The 14,205-nt window shown below is 33.0% G+C and overlaps 1 protein-coding gene across 1 annotated transcript; it reads left to right on the top strand.

Annotated features, from left to right (window-relative positions):
* The first annotated feature begins 3,066 nt into the window (after positions 1-3,066).
* LOC143909664 (uncharacterized) lies at positions 3,067-12,067 on the top strand. Its single transcript, XM_077427747.1, has 3 exons — positions 3,067-3,215; positions 8,842-9,046; positions 11,305-12,067. Exons 2-3 carry the CDS (start codon positions 8,917-8,919, stop codon positions 11,769-11,771), a joined length of 597 nt encoding a protein of 198 aa, XP_077283873.1. The 5' UTR covers positions 3,067-3,215; positions 8,842-8,916; the 3' UTR covers positions 11,772-12,067.
* The last annotated feature ends 2,138 nt before the right edge of the window (positions 12,068-14,205 follow it).

The following is a 14,205-nucleotide window of genomic DNA, read 5'->3' as shown; positions in this document are numbered from 1 at the left end:
TATGAGTCAAGAAACTGGAAAAAGTTGTATGTATGTATGTTTAAATGCCTACACAATTCCTATTTAATTAAGATTTTCAAGTAATCCGACCAAAATTAATGCAATATACAATGTAAAATTAGCCTTAATCGAAAGCAAAATAAGAAGAGGTTAGTAAAAAAGAAATATGGAAGGGTTGAGTGTCAAAAGATTGTTACGATATTTATTTTTATTTATTTTCACATAGATTTACATATACCAGGAAGACCCCAATGCGCCTTCCTGGACAATTAATTACAAACAATGCAGCAATTTATTATTACATAAATCACTGTATTTCCAGAAGCTGAAATAACAATTAATTTATTAATTACAGAATTAATCCATTGAAACATCTGTGGATTTAGATCGAATCGAACTCACTGATCACATGGTGCTAAACATACACGCTACCATTAAGCCAAACTGCTGACTATGTTTCACAACACAACAGCAGCCATCATGGATGCAGACAAGCACTTTATCTCCAATTACTACGAAAGGTCATCACTGAACACTTGAATTCATTAATTAATTAATCAATGCGCCTTCCTGGACAATTAATTACAAACAATGCAGCAATTTATTATTATATAAATCACTGTATTTGCAGAAGCTGAAGAACACGAAATAACCATTAATTTATTAATTACAGAATAAATCCATTGAATTAATCTATGGATTTAGATTTTGTACATATTTTTTACAAATTATACACACAATAAATACAGAAAATTTGTGACAACAGGAAAGGATTTTTTTGCCTATTTGAGGAACCGTTTCAACAGTGGTCAGATAAAATTGGCAAACTCTGATAAGAATCGATCGATCTGGAGTCAGGACCCACTGATCAAATCGAACCCACTGATCACATGGTGCTATACATACACGCTACCATTAAGCCAATGTTTCACAACTTAGCAGCAACCATCATTGATGCAGACAAGCGCTTTATCTCCAATTTCTACGAAAGGTCATCACTGAACACTCGAATTCATTAATTAATTAATCCAAGAATAGGAACTGAAATCCATTTTTTGCATCAAGGACTAATTTTATTATTTATTCAATTAATCATGTACACTCGTCTAACGGATTGCATCCAAAGCGACGAGTGTACTATTTACAGATCAAGAAACATATCAAATAACATAATACATAACTATTATTTTCATCACAGTTATTTTTAAATAACTGTAAAATACAATATTATATAATATTTAATTTATTATCTTGTTTCATTTTCTTCTTTTAAAGAAATGTACATTCTGGTAAAATTTATATTATTTAACAAAAGAAGAAATCAAAATTTCCAGTTGCACATAATTTTTGCAATTAAAAGAAATTATAATTCCTTGACAATGTGGTTATTTTAGAGAAAAATTCAACATTTACAACTATTCGCCATCCACTACTGCAGAGCATCGCAACCTGACTGATGCGGCATTTTTGAGCATCAATTCGATCTAACGCGTGCGAGTGAGATCACGTGTGAGGGAGAAAACCGATGTTAGTTAACGTTTTGTCACCTATGTATGTACGGACTAGCTAACGACTGCAAAGTACATATGTATACACGTAGCTAATAATCTCTACGAGTCATACACAATGTGTGCCGCGAATATCAAGAGGTTGCGTGGCTCTGCACTACTGGATGAAGGCTTTTCCAATACGCTTCCAGTCGTCTTGAACGCATGCCGAGTTCAGCTAGTTAAATATAAATATTAAATTAAATATATTTAAAAGGTATTTGTAAAAAAATCAAACGCGTGCGGATCGAACACAGGACCGACACATTTCTTTTATTTTTATTTATTATTTATTTAATATACTTGGGGGAGGCGGCAAAGCCGATAGGCCCAAGGGGTTTGAATAAACATATTTTACAAATTATACATACATATATGCAATAAAAAAATGAGAAAAATTAAAATACATTAAAAAAAAACAATATTAAAATAAAATAAAATAAGAGAAGAAAAAAAATATAAAATATATAAACAAAAAAGATAAAAATACAGAAATATGATTATGGGAAAGAAGAATCACAAAAATCCTTTGGTTTTAAAAAAAGTATCAAGTTTATTCTTAAAAATATTAATATTAATAGAGGTTACTAAATCGTTGGGAAGACTATTCCAAACTGAAACCACTCTGTTAGAAAATAATGTATCTCTGATCAATTTATTAGATTTATCTTTTTGGAGTCTAAGCGAGTGACCTCTGAGGTGAGTGTTTATGTTGAATGAAATAACATTAGATATATGACAATTATAGTGATTATTAAGAATTTTATAGACTTCGATTAAGTCACCTCTAGTTCTTCTCGTCTCCAATGTAGTGAGATTCATTATTTTCAATCTTTCATTATAAGAAAGTGATTTGAGTTCAGAAGGAATCTTTGAAATTCTCCTTTGAACCCTTTCAATACATGTAATATCCTTTTTAAAATGAGGATTCCATATGTTGAAAGCGTATTCAAGTCTAGGTCTGATGAAAGTTTTATATATTTTTGTTAAAATAGTTAAATTTAGAAAATTGAATACCCGCTTTATAACATACAAAAATGAGTAAGTTTTGTTGACAATATGATTTATATGAGCGGACCATTTTAGGTCGCAAGTGGTGATGATACCTAGGTCTAATTGGTATTGGACGCAATTGAGGAAAAGGCTGTTTATTTTGTAGGAAAGATTTGGGTTATTTTTTCCTAGGTGGAGAACAGAGCATTTTTTAACATTTAAAGTTAGAAGCCAAGTTTTTGACCACGTGACAATTGTGTCCAAATCGCTTTGAAGGAAATTAATGCCATCTGAGTTGGCAGGACAATAAAGTTTAATGTCGTCAGCGAAAATAGAATATTTACATTTTAATTTATTTTTTAATTTAATAACTTAATATGCCAACAACCATGCGATGATATTTCATCGGGTACACTAGTATAATATAAGAAGAAAAAATAATTAATAAAGTTTGCACCGGTCCCTGGTGCTTGGGAAGCTCTGCAATGTGGAATATGCTTTGCGAATGAGAATGGTACGAGAGAACACATTCAAAAGTGCGGCTTGGGACGCGAACGCGTACCTCAAAGCAGCGCATCGGTGCTTTGAGATTCGAATCTTCACACTATAGGGATTGTCCATATCAAATTCGTATATATGAAACGAATATTACCATCACTTTCCGGAATATAAAAGGTATATATTAAAAACAATACTTTATTCCTAAGTACATATACGAGTATAAAATAAAATCGAACTCTCTGTCTACATATGTAAATACATTCAGTATCAATTAATTAAGTGTCCGTGCATTTATGAATGGCATTATTGTATGTAGTTTCAAACGGGTTTAGCTTATACCTAGAATTGTCAGTCAATTGTCGGGACGCTTGTTTACCTATTTTTGTTTATTGTTTATCCAATTTAGTTCATAACAAAATTAATAAATAATAAACGCTCGAACTTCTCAACATCATTATTAATTCATACGATCTTGTTATATCGACCAGTTTTTCAAACATTTCTTCAACTATTGGAATAACCGTTATCGATCACTGTCAAGTCTATGTCAATGCAGGGGTAAAATATTGCCGAACACTCTCCAGGGGGTGGGCTTGAACTTGGGGTAAAAACACATTGGTACATGCTTTTGTTTTTACATACCTCTTATACAGTTCACATGGTTTTCGTGTTAGTGGTAATTTTTTTATATCTCTTATCTTTATACTCGTATACTAAAAATGGCCATCTTTGAATACATTCATGGGATGTCCAGTACACAGCGTGTTCGGTTTTTTTTATCCTTGATTTACAGTGAACGTCGATCAATGTCGATCACTGATCGATAAGGGCGAAAATACACAGCGGCAGTGCCGTAGCGAGGCTATGGCAAATGAGCGAGTGCCAAGGGCGCTCGATGCGAGGGGCGCCGAAGGCTCCCCTCGCCTATTTCATTTTATTTTTTAATAAATAATAACAAATTTAAAAATAACATTCGGATACAAGATGGTGTTTAAAATCGAAACCAATGGATATTCACGATCAGTATGAGGACATACATATCATTGATGTAGTATACATCAATGGGACATATGTATGTACTTTCAGTTTTAAACATTATAAAATACGACCATAACTTTGCTAATTCACATTCACTTGCGAAACTTTCAAATAGACAATTATAAGTTTCTTGAATTTTTAAATATGTAGAATCTCATACTTGATAACTTGAATAAGGTTAACATTGCACTTCAGCAGAAAGAACGGAATATTTAGAGATCATCGTTATTAATTCAGGGGCTCCATAATTATTTTAGGAATTTTCGAGAAAATAGTTTATGTAAAAGTTACTGAATTTTGCACTTAATTGAATTATATAAAATATCTGATATAAAAAAATATATAGCAATAGAAATTGAATTAGCAAGTAATATTTTCATTTTTATTTTACATATATACCAGGAAGGCCTTACAGGTAAATCCCATGCGCCTTCCTGGCCAATTACAAATACAAATGCAGCATTTTTATTATAAGTCGTTGAATTGCGAGACACTGAAAAAACTCGCAAATTAACGAGACATCTATGAATTGTACATAAATTTTGATTGTACATCAATCAAATTTCAAATAGTGGTGACATAGTAGTAGGTAGGAAGGATTTTTAGCCAATTTTTTTTCCGTGAACCGTTTCAACAATGAAATCAGAGAAAATTGGCAAACTCTGATAGGAAACGATCAACCTGGAGTCACAAATCCAGGTCTGACCAACAGCATACCCTGAAAAATTCATTTTCATTCAGGGATAGAACCCGGCACCTTCTTGACGGTAAGCAGAAGCTTAACGTCCGAGCTATGCTGCTGATAATAGAATAGCAGACTTTGCTAACGCCAAATTCACGGAAAATTCGCCTTTAGTTTTTTGTATCTGTAATAATTAATAGTTAAGTTGTTAAAAATGTTATTGGTTACCGGTCAAGACAGCTATATGGTTTTAGATAGAGAAAAATTTATTTTAATCATTCATTCAAAAAAATAAAATAAATTATAAACAAACGACAATAAATAAAAATCACGAAATTTTAATTATGTTTTAAGTGCACTGATTCCTTTCACAATATGATATTTATTGCGAAATTGTCATGTGGGAAATTTATAATATAAATAATAACTTTTTTTTTGTAATTTTAAATGTTTAATTTAAATATTTCAATAAATGTGTATTTTTTAAATGAAATAAATTATTTAAATGTAATGAAAAAATTTTAAAGTGGCGCCAAATTTGATATTTGCCAAGGGCGCCAGAAACATTGCTACGGCTCTGCACAGCGGTGAATGTTGAATGAATGGTTTTTATTTTTTAGATCCTTTCAAACATGTGAAATATTGAGCCGTGCCATGTACACATTCATGAGACGCCCAGCACGCCTCGAACCTTTTTCGGTAAAATTGTATGCTTGCTTGACAGTGATTGATAACGGTGTTTTCAGCGAGGAGCCATGCACACCATTCCATGTGTCGTTCACCCAGGGACGTCATCTGGGGGGGCATGGTAGGGGCACTCGCCCTCCCTAAATTTAGGAATAGTTTGAATTTAGAAAATAGTATCAATTTAATGATAAATGAAACATACAGCGATAAACAGCACAACGCATGCATGGCTCCTCGCCGTGGGTGGTCTCCTACATATCTTCAAATATGGGATACACCGTTATCGATTACTGTCAAGCAAGGATAAATGCAAGCATACAATGTATATAACAACGTTTATAAATTTATTTATATACAACACAAGCATACAAAGAGGCGGGGCGTGCCGGTCGTTCGCCCGGCCGGCCGGACGTTCATGGCATACGTGCCATGAACGTCACATTTTTTCTATATGTTTAAAACTATCTAAAAAAAGCACGTGCCACATTCATCGCTGTCTCATTTCGTGTACGTGCGTTCACCGCTGTGTGTTTTTGCCCTAACGGTGTATCTCCTACATCGGCGCAGACCGTGCTATTTGGACAAAAAATGAGATCGAACGCGCTATTTTCTAGGAAAGAGGGTAAAATACAAAGTAATTGGATTATTAGTCACATTGCGGTGGTGACAAAGACAATTTTTGCTATGAAAACCGCGAATGCGGAATATTTGGCACTCGAGTTTTCGTTAGTATGATGGACTTTTCGGCTGCCAGATGTTCCTTTATAGAGATTTTAGTGACTTTTGTGACCAATGATCACCGAACCAAAATACAGAGCTAGAGAACAAAAAGAAAAAGGTTGGACATTGTAATTGACAATGAGCACCGAAGCTTGTACTGGGCATCCCATGAATGTATTCAAGGGATGCCCATTTCTTTCCCACGTTTAAAAGTAACAAAAAAAAACACACAGCTTTTAAACATGCAAAAAAAACGCAGCCCATATACAAGGTACACAGTCCCAGAAATCACCCCCTGGAGTGTTTTCGGTGATATTTTATCCTTGATTAACAGAGATCGATAACGGTGAATCCCATATTTGAAGACAAGTAGGATAAACTAAAACTAGAAAGAAAAATATCGTACGAATTAATAATGGCATTAAAGAGTTCAAGCTTGTACTTCTTAATAATTCAGTTTAACATAATTAAAAAACAATTAATAAAAATAGATTAACAAGTGTCCCGTTTCTAAACAACAATTTACTTATATTTCCAGGTAGGTTTAAGAAATAAATACTCATTGGAAACGAAATGTGCCATTCATTAATAAACGGACAATGATTTTTTATGCGTTCTACTGCAACAATGCACATCTTTTACCAAAAAAAACTTGAGTCCATTGTCATTTAGAAATGGAATACTTCTTTTCCGTTTCTATTTTAGACACATTCAGTATCAATTGGTAACGGTCAATAATTTGTGCACTACCTAGAACCCTTTATGCAGAAAACATCTTTGTCCGTCCTTTCAAATGAGTATTTAATTCTTAAACCTACCCGGAAATATTAGTCAATTGTTGTTTACAAACAGGACACTTTATTTATCTATTTTTGTTAATTTTTACTAATCAAGTTTTAAACTGAATTATCAAACGATAAAAGCTTGAAATCCTTAATGTCATTTTTATTTCGTATGATCTTATTATTTCGACAAGTTCTGCTATATTTTTTCAAATATGGGATACACCGTTATCGATCACTGACAAGCAAGGATACAATTTTACCGAAAATGGGCCAAAGGGTCGTTTTAGTATATATCACTGTCAAGCAAGGATAAACACTAGTATAGAATTTCAACAAAATAGCTCTAATGTTTTGGTTTCAAAGAACGTGCCATGTATGGTACCACATGTTACCACGTACACCATATTTTTTTATGTATGTTTAAAACTATCTAAAAAAAACGTCCCACATACCACGCTGTGTGATTACGCCCACACACAGGTATTTCTTCGATAGTTTTGAACACGATAGCAGGCATAGTCAATTCTATGGCACCCAGGCTTAATCCTTAATTAACGTGTATAAACCCTCCCTCACCGAAGTGGGGTATGCAAGTGCCCCAATTTTTACGTTTTTCGTAATAACTATATGGTTTTCAAAGCTATATACCCTATATTTCTTGTATTTCTAGAATGAACTACAAAAAATTCATTTTAATAGATTTTGTATGATTTAGAAAAGGCGTACATCGTAAAAAAAAATAAATTCCTACGTTCCAAAGTATGATTTAAAGGCGGTAAATCTTGTTGATCGATGAATCAATGCGAAAGAAGGAGACAGTTATATTTTTGCAAGCTATTGTTTTTGACGCTTTTGGCGCGTGGCTATTGAGTCATGAGCCTGTTGGCCTTACCTATGTATGTTTGCATGTCGATGTTTGTCGTTATTTTTTAATACAAAAATAGTCAAAAACATGCTATAGGACTAAAACTTTTTTTATGTTGATGTATAAAATGATTAATAAGATATATATTGAACCCATTCGTATTGAAAAAAGCTGTATTTTGATTAAAAAATACTGGGGTCTTGGTTCGACGCTCTGTCCTTCAAAGGTTAAGGGCGTGAACACACGTGGGATGTGGTATATGGGACGTTTTTTTTATAGTTTTAAACATACAGAAAAAACATGTTATACGGCAGTCATATGGTGTGGTATATACGGGTCTACGTGACGAGCCAGAATGTTAAATTACAGAAAACACATATCGGAAGGCAAAGATCGAAAATCGAAAGATCTTAAGTCGAAAGATCAAAAAAAAGGGTGCATGGTAAACGGTACATACTCACTTAATTTGCGCGAGCAGGGTACAACAGGAAAAAGAGGAACAGGCTTTTCCTCCCGTATTCTGCACGCGCACATTAATACCGGAGGAAAAGCCTGTTCCTCTTGTTCCTGTTGTATCCTGCTCGCGCAAATTAAGTGAGTATGTACATATGTGAGTATGTACCGTTTACCATGCACCCTTTTTTTATCTTTCGGCTTAAGATCTTTCGATTTTCGATCTTTGCCTTCCGATATTTGCGTTTTCTGTAATTTAACATTCTGGCTCGTCACGGAGACCGGGTATATACATACATGGGACCGTCTATTCATTGGAGCGGTCTCGTTGAAATTCTATAGTATTGTTTATCGTTGCTTGACGGTGATATATACCAATTCGACCCTTCGGACCATTGCTTGACAGTGATCGATAACAGTGTATCCCATATTTGAAAAAAATATAGCAGAACGTGCCCGTGCTGTTCGATTCAGTGTGTTGTCAGCCTTAAATACATATGTACTGCAGGTTGTTTTTTTTTATTTATATTTAAGAACAAAATGTTTTTTATTTATACTTTCTATTTCAAGGACGTGTTGATTGCAATTGGAGTTCTGTTTTTATCGTCAGTATCACAAATAGTACATCTTTCGATATACGATATAATGTCGGAGGAACTTATAGAAGCTGTACAACAGTACGAATGTCTTTATAATAAAAAATGCGAAGAATACGGAGATCATAGCACTCGTAATTTTGCTTGGAAGGAGGTATCGAAACAACTGAATATACCAGGTTAGTTGATATTTATTTTTTTAGCTTGATAATTTCAGTTTAAAGTTTTTTTTTATATAATATAAATGTTCATAGTGACAGTTTATAATTTTTATACACAATAAAAGTTTTTATAGTTTCTATATACAATACATATAATTCATAGTTACTGATTATAGTTTTTATATATGTATGTACGTACAATATGAATTTTCATGTTTATATTTTTTATTATATTAAGAAGTCTAACTACACGTGTACGTTATTATTTTACTTCTTGGACGTGTAGTTATTGTTTTTTATAATAAGTTTATAGTTTTTATAGATTCCTTACTTAAAGAACATTTTTCTGATAATCGTATTCACAATGGTCATTTAAAAGCTAATGTTATGTTTTATAATTTTATAATAATCTTGTTTTTATTTTTAAAATTATTATTGCGTATCTTCTACACATAAGTTGAATAAAAAAAAATTAAAACAATATCCAAAAAGAAAAAAGGCCCGTCAATTTAATTTATCCTGTCATTTACATGTCAGGAAGTCTCAGATTATTTTTATTTTTACATGACATAGATTATTTTACATTCGAGTAAAACTCAAGGATTTTTAATTGTTATTCCTTCAATATCAAGCTGTCATGGAAAGCTTCCAGCAGATGACAAAAAAAATACCTTAATTTGTCTCGAATATCAAATGATCTGTGTATGTACATATGTATGTATATTACTTATATCTGATTGATCAAGATGCTTTAGTCTACTACAGTGCTACTCAAACTATGCTATATATTATTTTTATTTGTTATATGAAAAAATTTTCACTCATATTCATATATAACTTTTTTATTTAAAAATATGATGCTGGTCCGTGAGAATTACTGAAAAATATATGCTGGTCCTTCAACTGAAAAAGTTTGAGTAGCACTGGTCTACTACTACCTCCACAGAATTATTAATTTGGTATGCTTCCAAACAATTGTGAAGACATCATACTTCAAGAACTACATACATACATACATCTACTGTCAATCAAATCCGGTTGTAGTGGTGTCGCTTCTTGGAACACTCTTTATTATTATTTCTATTATTATTTCTTTTTGGCTTATTACCCCTTATATAATTTTTACGTAAGGTCGTAATTAGAGGTAGGACCGGAAACGCGCCGTCTATTGTTCCATTATTGTAAATGCTTTGTAAAAAAGGTTCGGCAAACCTTTTACAATGCATTTACAACATGTGAAAAATGAACAGCGTGCTCTGGGTCCGCTCTTTAATCGTAATAAATACGGCTTTAGTGGAAATGTCTCGTTTACTACAATGGTCTCACTTTAGGCATATTTAATGTATTCTCTTCTAGCTATTTAGCTTGAGTAGATTTATCAAATATACCTCCATCTCCATGGCCCTAGCCAGGGGGAGGTGATTGAATTATTTGCGCCTTGAATTTAACACACATATTTCAAATGAAATATGTGTCTTGTGTTTCAGCCCCTCTATGAAAGATCCTGGCTTTGGCCGTGTTCATCGCTGTTTCTCCCATATGCACCCACATCTACCGACATAACCAGTGGCGTGCAGTGAAATTCTATCTCTTTTTGTCGTACAGCATGACTTAATGTGCACGGGCAGGATACAAGATGAACAGCCGGTTCTCCTTGTATCCTGCTCGCGCACATTTAGTAAGGCTGTTCGACAAAAAAAGAGAGAATTTTACCGCACGCCACTGGATATAACTTATATTGTATGCACCAACGCCAATAAGGGCGAAACCACACAGAAAGGCACGCGGCACATGGTTTTTTTTTAGATATTTTTAAACATGCGAAAAAAATGCAGCACGCCTAGCACATATTCATGGCAGACAGTCCCAAAAATCACCACCTGGAGTGTTTTCGGTGATATTTTTTCCTTGTATTCATATAAACTTGACAGTGATAGATAACGGCTAATCCCATATTTGAAGAAATTAGTTGAAATAATAAGATCGTACGAATTAACAATGAACTGGGAACACCCTTTCATGACTCGAAGCCAAGACCGCGTGCCGTGCCGTTCATCTCTATGTGTTTTCGCTCTAATACAATTGATTTTTATATCCTTTGTAATTTTAAAAATTAGATGCGGCATTTACTGAGCTCCATATATTTATATAATAATAAGTTTTCCATCTAATGAACCCACACCATATGGAAAGTTCCAAAAAGCGTTAAATCCTGATGCCACTTCTTTCCATTTTTCAGACGTAGTAACGTAAAAAAATCTTATTTTATTTTTCAGTTTCACAGTGTAAATCAGATTGGACCAAACTACGACATTGTTATATAAACGCCATGCGTAGACTTGTTAAGAAAAGTGGAAATCCACACTCGATAATAACGCCGTGGAAATACGAAAAAGCAATGTCTTTTCTGTCATCGTCTATTGATGTGACGCATAATATTTCTAAACATGATATTCATAAACATAATATGCCATCAAGATACTCAAATGCTAATGAATTATTGATTAAAAGAGCAAAAAGTTCCGAAGATAAGCAATTCGATAATATTTTTAAACTTTTGAGAGACTTAACGGGTCTACAACAAAAAGAAATGGAAAAAAAAGGTTCGACGGATGAGACTGACTTATTTTTTTTAAGTATGAGCCAGTCTCTAAAAAAATTACCAAAATTTGAACAATTAAACATAAAGTTTGGCCTGCATGGAGCAATCAATGAAGCGACATTACGCCACATCAATAATTAAAATAATAATTCTGTATCGTCGCAACAATCCTAAGATTGTTTCCAATACATACAAAGTTGGTAGAAAAAATGGTTTGATCCATCTAACTTAAGATCTTCAATTATTATCAACATGTTATCGAAATGTCAATCGCTGGACTTCTTTGTTTTACTAAGCTTCCGGGTATCACACTCCTGGGTAGCGATTTTCTAGACAATTTTTCATATTCATTGTTCACTTTTGCAATGCATGTACATATGTATATACTATAATTAATACATACCTCGTTTGAGTTCATTAAATATTTTTAATAACTGAAATTTCGTTTTTATTTCACAAATCAAAAATTATTATACCCTACATGTGTAAATATGTGTATTACATATATGAAAAATTTAACACACAACATAATTAAATATATTTTAATGTTAATGGAATGTTCGATAATTTCATAAAATAATTTTCAAAATATAAAAATTTTTGTAAATTTTTTCTTGATGTTTTTTTATATTAAATTATATATTACTAGTTGTTTTACCCGGCTTCACTCAGTATTTTTAATATAAACAGCTTAAACATGGCGAATCTAATACTAAATATTCATTTGTTTTTTTTTATTAAATTTATTTGAATCGAAAAAAAATAACATTCGACCAATCAAAACTGACTTGTTTTCGACTCCCAACCAACAATACTTACATACATACAGTGCCGGTTTTAGGGGGGAGCTGGGTCGAGTGGTGCCCGAGGGCGCCAGATAAGTTAGGGCACCGCTCAGTGCGCCAAAAGCGCTTTAAAATTAACATTAGAGCGCCAAAGGTCCTACACTTGTACTCGGAAAATTATATTCAAACAATCTACTGGAAAAAGCCGATATTCAAATTAAGCTCACCGTTAATTCAAAATCTGATATTATTAGCAATGAACTTATCAATTTAAAAGCCTTTCTTTCAAATAATGTTCAAGGTAAAATGAATCCACTCGTTGTATTAAATTTTATAAAACAGCACAATTTACAAGAATTATATCCAAACATTTGGGTTTCTATATTTTTTTGCTGACACTGCCTGAAACTGAAAAGCCGGGAAAAATGATGATGGTAATCCAGTTTTTTATATTTTTTTTCTAAGGGTGTTTAGAAAAAACTGCCCGAAGGCGCCATTGGGTGTAAGGCCGGCACTGCATACATACAAAGTCTCTTTCGAAATTATATATTAGATTACTTCATCTGTACTATAATAAAATTCATGACAGTCAAAATCTAAACATCATCGAAAATTAACGAAATTCTTCGAACTATAACGCCTACACACTGTTACGACTACTTTGTATTATATATGAAAATGCTTTTATTTAATTAATATATTGGAAGATTTTTTTTTCACATATTCTATTTACTGCATGTAATAATGACATTTTCCATTCTAATGAATTAACCATTGTGCAAATTCAGCCAAAGATAATAGATTTAAGTGTATTTTCTCTACCACAAATTGACAAAACATTGTTGGTAAAAGTAAAAAATGATTTAAAAAGAGAAAAAATTGAAAAAGGGACTAACCCATTTAAATTTTACTGGTAAAAAGTGAAACTAAGATAAACCTTGTAAAACAGTAGAGCACGTTTTTAGATGACAATGTATCCGAATGTATTCGAAAGTACACTTGAAAATGGTCGTCATCCAGTTGTTCCACGAGCTGGTGATATTCGCCAAGTTCCATTCTTCTTGTATTAATTTTGTGAACCCACGTTCGTCGAATTTGTATTTTTTTTTTATTTGCACACCACTATTATTTTTATATCATCTTCCAGATCATCTAAAAATTCACTGTCGGAGTCACTACTATACATGGTTCGGTGATTACTAGTCAAATGTGAACCAGTCACAGGACAACCAGTCGCTCTAGATCGGTCACACGTGATCACCCGTCACACTAAAACTGGTCACACCCTAAAATCGATCAATCAGTTTTCTCGTGACCGATTTTAGGGTGTGACCAGTTTTAGGGTATGACTAGTAGTCCGTTTACCCTATACATAGCCATGTTTCGCGTGTGAATTGGGAGAAAAATGCGCGCGATCTCTGTTGCATACGTATAAGCTAACAAACAATAATGTATTCAACAATACACATCTGTCACCAAAATAGCTCCATTGTCATCTAAAAACGGAATACTTCTTTTCAGTTTCTACTTATTTAGTAACAATTGGTTACGGTCAATAATAAGTGTACTATATAAAACCCTTTATGCTGAATACATCTTTGTCCGTGATCGCAGAGTTTGTTTATGAAAGGCATATGTCGTTTCAAATGAGTATTTAATTCTTAAACCTACCCGGAAATATTAGTCAATTGTTGTTTACAAACCGGACACTTGTTTGTCTGTTTTTGTTAATTGCTTACTAATTAAGTTTAAAACTGAATTATTAAACAATAAAAGCTTGAAATCCTTAA

This window comes from Arctopsyche grandis, chromosome 3 (assembly GCF_051622035.1).
Source record: "Arctopsyche grandis isolate Sample6627 chromosome 3, ASM5162203v2, whole genome shotgun sequence".
NCBI lineage: Eukaryota > Metazoa > Arthropoda > Insecta > Trichoptera > Hydropsychidae > Arctopsyche > Arctopsyche grandis.
The sequence above is the reverse complement of the archived record's forward strand: the minus strand, read 5'-3'. Positions and strand labels throughout refer to the sequence as shown.

Bases quoted from the DNA above. Each gene is read 5' to 3' on its own strand.
- LOC143909664 (XM_077427747.1), top strand. From the start codon at position 8,917: ATGTCGGAGGAACTTATAGAAGCTGTACAACAGTACGAATGTCTTTAT. The intron at 9,047-11,304 runs GTTAGTTGATAT...TTTATTTTTCAG, and splicing joins GAAACAACTGAATATACCAG to TTTCACAGTGTAAATCAGAT.